Source organism: Caenorhabditis briggsae (assembly GCF_000004555.2).
Source record: "Caenorhabditis briggsae complete genome, chrIII, whole genome shotgun sequence".
In the NCBI taxonomy this organism is placed as follows: domain Eukaryota; kingdom Metazoa; phylum Nematoda; class Chromadorea; order Rhabditida; family Rhabditidae; genus Caenorhabditis; species Caenorhabditis briggsae.
This window is the reverse complement of record NC_013490.2, coordinates 395,695-405,791: the sequence shown is the minus strand read 5'-3', so window position 1 is coordinate 405,791 and position 10,097 is coordinate 395,695. Positions and strand designations below refer to the sequence as shown.

The 10,097-nt window shown below is 34.6% G+C and overlaps 1 protein-coding gene across 1 annotated transcript; it reads right to left on the bottom strand.

Moving 5' to 3' along the window:
- Positions 1 to 3,024: 3,024 nt before the first annotated feature.
- On the bottom strand, positions 3,025 to 7,948 carry CBG15192 (the record flags this gene model as incomplete). The annotated part of the gene is made up of 8 exons (XM_045243298.1): positions 3,025 to 3,147; positions 3,512 to 3,645; positions 3,716 to 3,809; positions 6,068 to 6,144; positions 6,832 to 7,004; positions 7,056 to 7,187; positions 7,233 to 7,588; positions 7,634 to 7,948. The coding sequence occupies 8 exons, from the start codon at positions 7,946 to 7,948 to the stop codon at positions 3,025 to 3,027; spliced, it is 1,404 nt and encodes a 467-aa protein (XP_045095644.1).
- Between the last annotated feature and the right edge of the window lie 2,149 nt (positions 7,949 to 10,097).

Sequence of the window (10,097 nt, the reverse complement as noted above, 5' to 3'; positions counted from 1 at the left end):
ATATAAGAAGTAGCGATTTTCAAAATTTTTAATTCTCGAAGGAATAAACAAAAATGGTCCAAATTTCTGTAATTCGTCACAGAAAATACTAAACTACTGATAAATGTCATAATCGATGTGTTTTTGTCCAGAAATACTTTATTTCAACGCAATCATGAAAAATATGGTTTTAATTACATTATTTCTGTTGATTTTCAATTTTGCGAAAAGTTACGTGTTGCACAGAAATTGAAGGCTTCGAATCCTGGGCATTTGGAAATTTTACGTGATTCACAGAAATTGAACGTTGCAATTTCTGGGATTTTTCACAGAACTCGAACCGTTCGAGTTCTGTGAAAAATCCCAGAAATTGCAACGTTCAATTTCTGTGAATCACGTAAAATTTCCAAATTCCCAGAAATTTTGGAAATCGAAGTGATTTGGGATGAAAATTGAAAATTTTGAAAATCGCTCCTTCTTATATCCAGTTCAAATTGTTTAATAAATTTCAAAGTTTATTTTTCATGACACTCTTCACCTTTTATTTTTCACCTTACACACTTTTATTACCATTATATTTTTGAACATTATTTTTAAGTCCAGTTTTTAAGTCCAAGGTTTAGTCCAATTTCGAAGTCCAATTTACAGATTGTATTCCGATGTACAGATTTTAGTCCAATTTTTAGATATTTTTCAGATATTTAATTTTGATTACTCTGGCAGAGCATTGAAGTTAAATTGTTTTTTGAGTTTTCATAGTTTTTATCATCTCTTTTTACACCTTTATATCACACCTTTCGCATGTTTACCATTATTTTTGACCATTATATTTTTGTTGGTTAATGTTTTTAGATTAGTCTAATTTTTCACTATTTAGTCCAATGTCATACTTTTAAGTCCATTTTTCTTCAAATTAGTCCAATTTTCTGCTTTTACGAGAAAATTGCTAATCATCCGACACCAATTACCCAAAACCCAACCACTAAAACCCAAAACGTCTGAAAGAAAGAAAAGAAAAAAAACAGAAAGAAATCACAAAAATCAATCAAAGTCCTAATAATTTTCCTGGCGAAGTCCACATCCGGAAAATCCTGCTGAATGCTTTCAGTCCCAAATTTTTTCGAATTCGTGAATACGTCGATGATGAAGCTGCTGAAGGGGGGCGTTCTGAAATTACGATAGTTTCAGAAAAAAAGAGCTCTCGATTCGGAAAAATAAATCAATTCAAAACTTTTGAAATTACATTTCTTTTCTCCTCACATTGAACTCCATCGAAACGTTCCAATCTACGTTGGAAATCAGTAATTTAGGAATTTTAAGAAAATTCAGGTATCTGAATCTTAACACAGCTTATTTTTTAATTACTAAACTTTTTTGAAAAAAAATTGTTTAAAATTTTTTTCGGCATTTCCCAATTTCAAAATTACAGAATCTCAGAATCGCTAAAATTTCAGAATGTTAGAACCTTAAAGTTTTAGCATTTCCGAATTAAACAAATTGGAATTTTAGAAATACAGAAATTTGGATTTTCAGAAATTCGAAACTTTAAAATTTTCGAGTTTTAGGGTTTTAGAATGTTTGAATTTCAGGACTTCAGAATTTCAGAATTATTGGATTTTAGGATCTCGGAATTTCAACATTTCAAAACTTCATTATATTAAAATTTTAGAATTACAAAATCAGAACCAACCCACTTTGAGTCTGGAGCCTGCAGAACTGCAGAACTGGTGGCTCATCCACGGAGCAGCGGCGATCCAAGTAGTTGCAGATAGAAGAGAATGGTCCTTTGGTCTTTGCTGAGTAGCGCCGGCAGGGGATGACGTGGAGCCAATAGCTTTTGGGCTGGAAAAGAAAGTTGTTAAAACAGAATAGCGAAAAAAATCACAGTTTCACATTTTCAGTACGGTAAAATCTAGGTAATTTCAAAAAATCAAAAAAGTAGGTAGGAATTCGAATCGTTGTGAAAACTACAGAAAGTATCAATGAAGAACAGATCACTACTCTTGCCCTTTTTTTGAAATTTCGAAACGATTGAATCCTCTCTTAATGTCAAATACCTCGAAAAATGCCTATTTTTAATGAAATTTTCTCTAATTGAAACCCACCCAAACCGTCAACTTTGAGCTCAATCTTCTCGGTTCCTATGAGAGATATCAGAAATTGACCGACTGATATAATATGGGTGATATCATGATAAACAATTTAGCAGTTGAAACTTTTTCGATATTTTTCATAGGAGCCGAGATATTTGAGCTCAAAGTGCACACATAGGGTGAGCTTCTATTAGACCAAGTATGGTATTCAAAAAACTAACCCCAAGCGATCTTGGTGATCACAAAATAACCAATAAAGACGGACGACGAATAATCGCCAAAATGACTGGAATCGCGCCTCTTGAACTCCTTTTGGGAATCCCATCTTTTCCACTTATTATTAGCTCTCGATTTTCTGAAAAATTTTCATTTTTGCTCATCTGATAAAATATCATTAGTTGGTCACTCTAAAAACTATTATTGGAAGAAGAAAGTCAAACCTCAAAGGTTCCGCAAAGTAACGGTTGTTATCCGTTCCATCTTCGATTGCTGCTTTGACCGTTGCTTCAGAAGACTAATGTGGATGGAGAGAGAGGGGGGAAATAGCTATAAGTTCCTAAGACTAAAAACAGAGAATGATAACTTTCTCAGCTGCTCTGAAACAGTGGTCAGACATAGACAGGACCGAAGTCCCATCTACAACGTTTCGTAATTCAGAGTTAGCTTCCTAGTCAGTCATCGGACGGACAAAAAAGAGATATTGATAATATTCTAAGGTTAAAAACAGAGAATGATAACTTTCTCAGCTGCTCTGAAACAGTGGTCAGACATAGACAGGACCGAAGTCCCATCTACAACGTTTCATAATTCAGAGATAGCTTCCTAGTCAGTCATCGGACGAACATCGGACGGACAACAGTGATAAGTTTCTAGGACCAAAAAGAGAGATAAGGATATCAGTCTAAGAGAACAGTGAAAAGAAGAAAGAAAACATATATCATATTAAGATCAGTTAACAAACTATTCTCTTCTCTCCATCCACATCCAGATGTCCTTCTTCTTCTTCTTCTTGAGGTCCTTTGAACTCCTCGAGCTTTCTCCAGTTACTTCCACGTCCCAGTGTTCGATCCATCTCCTGGAAACAAAGCAAATATGAAGTCGATGGTATTAATTTAGCTTTTCACTATTAGTTTTTATCATCATTCTTATAATAAATGAATGGAGTGGTGGAATGGGGCCTTCACTGTCAACTTTGAGCTCAATTATCTCGATTTCGGTACAAGCTATCTAAAAGTGGTTAACTGATAAAATGTCTGTGATGTTATGATGAACATTTTATTAGTTAACAACTTCTTCATATGTCCGACAAGAACCGAGAAAAATGGCTCAAAGTTCACAATAAGAGCGCCCTTCTATTACAGGTTTTAGACTAGTTATTGGAAGTTTGAAAAAATGAAAATCGTTTTCATTGGGTACTGCAGAACAAACTCACCTTTCACGTTTTGTGCCTGCAGAGCTGGTGGCTCATCGACGGAGCAGCGTCGGTCCAAGTGCTTGGTGATGGGATTGAATGGCCCCTTGGTGTCTGCTGGGTCGCGCCAAGAAGGGTATGACGAGGTCGGTAGCTTCTGAGCTGAAAATTTTAGTTATTAACTTATTTTCAGCACTATTATCTACCGTTTCTCCTTTTTTGCTCCCTGGACCTTCTATTTGGCTTTGCGGCAGGTAATCAACTGGATGGGTTTGCGATGTTGACGAATGTGCTTGGGCTGCCGATAGACGACGATTGGATTGGACCTGAAAAGTCATATCTTTTTTGAATTTTAAGTTTCATAAATCCACAAAAATCTAAAAATTGAAATTCATTGGAAGAAGCACAAAAAAAAGTGATTTTTTGCCTAAAAATTCGTTCTTTTTAATTCTAAAAATGTGTCTATTTGAAAATATTCGATCCGTTTTTTAATGATTTTCAAATATGTTAAACCAATACTAGACTCATATTTCTCTGAGAAAAATTTTAATTTTAAAAACAGTCCGTCTATTTTCAAATGATGTCAAGAAGGTCTTCCGGAAAAAAAATTTTTATAATCTTTTTTTTGTGATTTTCAACTTTTTCTTTTTACTATTTCATCTTTTGAAAATAAAAAAAAAAGTACAAAAAAAAAGAGAAAAAAAAGAAGAAAGAGGAAGCAAAATCAATAGTGAATCCTTGGCGCCCTAGTAGATCAAAAATTTGAAAAAAAAGTTTTGAAAAAAAATTGCCCAACAGAAAATAGGTCAAATTTCAGAAAAAGAAAATTCAAAAAACAACTTTTTTTCCGTTGATTTCCGCTTTTTTTTCCGTAAAAACTGGCGAGAAAGAGAATTAATTTCAGGTAATTTTGAACGCAAAAAATATAATGAGCGACAAGAACGAGAAGGGAGAGCCAAAGAAGAAAATGAGGAGACTGAACAAGAAGGAAAGACAAGCAAGAAGAAAGCTGTTCAAGATCGGAGAAGAAGGACCAAAAATAGCCGAGAATATGCACTAAAAGTGAAGGAGTTGACAGGGAACATGGTTGATGGTTTGGAATTCAGGGAGACGGAATTGAGCTATAGGAAACGACGGCTACTGAGAATGGGATAAATGGAGAAAGGGGAAAAGAGTGCGGAAGACGTGGGGATTTCAGAGGTAAAATTTTTTCATAAATCCACAAAAATCTAAAAATTGAAATTCATTGGAAGAAGCACAAAAAAAAGAGACTTTTTGCCTAAAAAATTTGTTCTTTTTAATTCTAAAAATGTGTCTATTTGAAAATATTCGATCCGTTTTTTAATGATTTTCAAATATGTTAAACCAATACTAGACTCATATTTCTCTGAAAAAATTTTAAATTTAAAAACAGTCCGTCTATTTTCAAATGATGTCAAGAAGGTCCTCTGGAAAAAAAAGAGAAAAAGGAAAAAAAGGTTTTAATCTTAAAAGATCGATAATGGGCTACTTGGCGCCTAGAGTAGATCAAATTTCACGAATCTGAAAAATGTGTTCAAAAAGTAAAAACATAGAGAATTGGGTATCTATCTAATAATCAATAAATGGAGGGGTGCTTGTCTTCTTCTTTGTATGTCATCCCGTTTCCCAGGAGGGATTTTTCCCAAAGGAAATTTTTACCCCTTTCCTAGAGACCAATTAAAAAAATATTTGATCTACCATAAGAATTTTGAAATTGAAAAAAAAACGTTCAAATGAGTCCTCAAAAAAAACCATAAATTCACATTTTCAGTCAAAAAAAGGCAATTTCAAGAAGTCAAAAAAATTAGTTGTGAATTCGAATCGCTTTGAAAACTGCTGAAAACATCAAATATTTTTAATCTTTTTAATTTTGAAAGTTCTAAATGATCGAACCATTTCAAAATATCAATAACCTCGAAAATTGCCTACCGTAAGCCTGTAATAGAAGGGACCCAACTTTTAACTTTGAGTCAATTATTGTTAACTCTTGTCAAAAATATAAAAAAGTTGTCAACTGCTAACTTATTTGTTATAATATCATAAACAATTTATCAGTTAGCACATTTTTGATATCTTTCACGGGAGCCGAGATAATTGAGCCCAAACTTAGCAGTGTATGGGGGGGGGGGGCTTCTAATACAGGTTTTACGGTATTTTTTTTTGAACTGAAATATGAGAAAGGTCCAATTTTTACACTCTACTGCAGAATCAACTCCCCCACCTTTTAACATCATTCAGGCATCTTCAAAAATATACAGTTCTTGAGAATTCCAACAAATACATTTTGGACACATTTTTACCGACCTTTTTCGGCCTGGCCCGAAATGTTCTATTACCGTATTTGCTCTAATAGAAGCCCCTATACGTGCACTTTGAGCTCAATTATCTCAGTTCCTACGAGAGATATCAAAACTGTGCCATTTAATCAAATTTTTCTCATAGTATCTTCAACATTTCATTAGTTGACAATTCTTTAATATCTCTTAGAGGAACCAAGATAATAAATCTCAAAGTGAATAAGGTAGTTTTTATTACAGCAAATACGATTTTTTTTTTGACTCACTCCATGTGATCTTCGGGGACATCGTTGGAGATTTTGGGATTTCCAATGAAGACGGACGGTTGGGCGCAGCTTGTGATCTGAAATTTATTTGAAACAATTAAAGAAGCAATTTGAAAAATATGAAAAGCGATGGAAGAGATTTCGGAACAAATTTAACCGATTGCAAAATCTCCCCCTTTTAGCATTTTATTCTCTGAAAGTTTAAAAAAAAGAGGAAAAAAAAAATTAAAATACGGGAAAAATCGATAGTGGAATTTTTGGCGCCAGAGTAGATCAAAACGGGTCTAGTCACGATTTGGGAAAAAAGGGACCGGGAATTTCAAAATGTATGTCTAGAAGTTGAAAATAGGGTATTTGGATAAACAAAAAATGGTTTACAGAAGAGGAATTGACATAAAAAATTGAGGCAACGTGTGATAAAAAAAATTTTGGCTTCAAATTTTTCAGAGTTATAACGGTTTCAGGTTGTTTAGGATTCTAATAAATTGATGCTGAATCATTGGGATTGCGTTTTTTGTGTGATATAAACTGATTTGGTTGACAATATCAGCTGATAATCCCAAAAGTATTACGCACATCACTATTTCAAACCGTGTGAGAGTGAGTCAGTGAAATTTTAGGGAAGCAAAAACTTTATTTTAGCAATCAATTTATCAAAAAAAATTAATCCATCTCCAGTATTGCAAAATTTTTAGGGAGCAGATCAGGTTGGCCATCTGAAAACTTTTACATTAAAAAATTTCTAAAATCTTCTGTTCACATACCTGGAACACTTGTAGATTTTCGGCAGAATGGACAAACAACCGAATGGTTTTCGTCTAGAAGATTGTTGATGCATACCTCGCATACTGTATGTCCACACGTGATAAGAATTCTTGGGATTAATGTACCGTTATATTCTTGAGTGCAGATTTTGCATTGACTGATTTTTATATAACTGAAATTTCTCTTTTTCCAGTTGTTTTTAAAAAATTGATTTTCAACCAACCTAGTATGGTTTTGAGGAACGTCCTCAATTTCGTTGAATATGCTCACTTCCATTGCACTCTCCGGATTCTGAGCCCTGACCATACTAGCCATGGTTGTCCGTCGTGCTGAGCTAGTTGTTGTGCCGGGAGGTCTAAAATTTGGAACATCTGGGCAAACCGACAAAAATTTGTCTAACCTATAATCAATTTTTCCTCCAATCTCTCTTTGTTCATAGACTCCAACACGGTCTTCTTCGCCGTATTTTATTTTGACTCCAAATCGTAAAATAGCGAAAAATTCAGCAATTCCAGCAGAAAAGAATACAGTGTACCAGATGGTGATGTAGAACACGGTACTCGCATTTTCAGTGGTTGAAAATGTCCAAGTCAAAAGAGAGGCAATTAGCGAGAGTGCTAATTGGACGAGGGTAATTATGGCTTTGAATTTTAATGGTTTATGAAGGATGCTGTAGTTGTCGAAATGAGCGACAATGAAGAATAGAAATATGAAAATCGAAGAGAAGTTGGAAATGAAGACAAATGGGTAGATTATCTGGAATATAGTTTCCAAAAATTTTTATGAACATTGAAAACTTACCAAGGGCGAATCCCGGACCAAAACTACTAAGAAACTTGGAACAATTGCCAGCATTGTAATTAATCCATATCCAGTGATGATATCTCTCCTGACCTTCTCCAACTTTGGTACTACATTTTGCCGGTCAACTGCAGTGAATGCGCCTTTAAAAATTGCGCAAAATGTGTAGAATATCCAGGCAGAAAATAAGGTGAGTTTGGTAACTTCTCTGGCATGTGTATAAACTCTTATTTTATCAAAATTATTATAAATTAGAAAAATAGAAAGTATAACATTGAGAAATATGGAAACAATGAATACTACTTTATGAACCATTTGAAGACAACTGCTTCTGTTTCTGAGCTTTAAGGAACAAAAAAAGAAGAACGAGAGAAGTGTCCCTTGAGAGATTTAGAGAAAAAGAGAGAGCAGAAAATAGCTTCTAGTGACGTAGATGTGGCTCGCGGAGCGCACGTAGTGGGACCAAAAATCGAAGAGATGAAGAAGAAGGAATGTTATGAAATAAATAATTGGAGTATGTGTTTTCGAAAGACATCTGGACAAACAGAAACGCAAAAATACGAAAAACAATTTTTGTGTAAGAACTTTGGAAGTTGTTTTATCTAGAAAGCAAAAAAATGTGAAAGATCTGAAAGCCAAGAGATATTTGAACAGTATTGCAAAATCTCAAAGTCCTGAAAGCCCCAAACATTCTGAAAAATCCGCAAGTTCCGAGAATCTCCAAAATATTAAAATCCTAAAAAATCTGAACAAGTATGGAAGTTTTACATTTTTACACAATTTCACAAACATCTTCAGAATTTTAAATTCTTCTCTTGACATCTTCATATTCTCAAGTTTACACAGAGCAAAGTTTGTTCTCTCTTTGTTACTTTTTTCAGTGTTTCTGACTAGGCAACTTCCTATGAGTCTTTCCGGATATGACGTCACAATTCTCCTTATCATGTAAAAAACGATAATTCATTAACAAACAATGCGAAAGTTCTTCATCACTGCGTCTCCATTTTTCTAATCCTCTACTTTTTAACTTTTGATTGTATTCCTCATCCTTATCATAATTTTTTATTCTCATTTCAATTAACTGAATAATAAGTACCTCTCCTTCCCTCACAAATAACGTCTCTAAAATGATCATCCCTCCGTTCCTCACAAATTACGTTCAATTAGCTAATTTAGCAATTACCATAATTGCATCTATTGTTGCATATATCCTAACTCCAATTTACCTTGGGCAAGATTATTTTCTTCGTCTGAACATCTATTTTCTAGTTGCATCGATTTTTGTTGGGATTGTTATATGGAGCTACAATTATGTATTATCCGATTATTTGGCCAAAATCAACTTGATAAATTCATTTGGGCTCATTTTTATTTGCGGAATTTCTGCAAAACTTTGGATTTTCTTACAGCCTGACGCAGATTTATTAGTAAGTATCTTTGAGACAACATTAGATTTCGCAATGAGGAATAGAACCTATTTGAAGTTCCTTTCCACAGTACTCCGTCTTTCCAATAAAGCGATTACGTCATTTGCAAAAAGAGTAACTTTACAATCAATTAATGCACTTTCAAGCATTATAAATGTTATAAATCGGATTATCAGTCAATGATTGAGTTATTTGCTTTGGAAACTTATTTCATACTTGCGACGGACAGGGTCTCTTAAACAATCAAAAACTTTCCAATAAAAACGGCAAAAAGTTAAATTATTTAACAACTCGACTCCCGCCGCCAATACTTGCACAAGTCTCTGAGCACATTATTCTATGTATCAGTGATGGGAGGAATTTCCGTTTCCGTTTTCCGTTTTCCGCCCGGTTTTTAGAGATTTTTTTCCGTTTCCGTTTCCGCGGAAAACATATTTACGATTCCGTTTCCATTTTCCGTAAAAATCTCCATTTTTTACAGCGGAAACGGAAAAAAAATGTAAAAAACAACGAAAACATCAAACTGGCTTGAAAAAAGCATGCAAAGTGATGCAAATATGGTCTTTCAACGTTGAAAAGTCTAAATATTTTTGTTTGAAGGGAAAAAAATCCTGAAAATATATACGAAATATAGAAATTTCCGTTTCCGCTTTAGTTTTCCGTTTTCCGCCCAATTTTTAAAGTTTTTTTTTTCCGTTTCCGTTTCCGCGGAAAAAATTTCCTTTCCGTTTCCGTTTTCCGTGTTTCGGAAAAATGCGTTTCCTCCAATCACTGCTATGTATTAGTTAAGGCTTGTGGGTATTGNGCGCTCTTCCGCTTCCTCGCTCACTGACTCGCTGCGCTCGGTCGTTCGGCTGCGGCGAGCGGTTTCAGCTCACTCAAAGGCGGTAATACGGTTATCCACAGAATCAGGGGATAACGCCGGAAAGAACATGTGAGCAAAAGGCCAGCAAAAGGCCATGAACCGTAAAAAGGCCGCGTTGCTGGCGTTTTTCCATAGGCTTCGCCCCCCTGACGAGCCTCACAAAAATCGACGC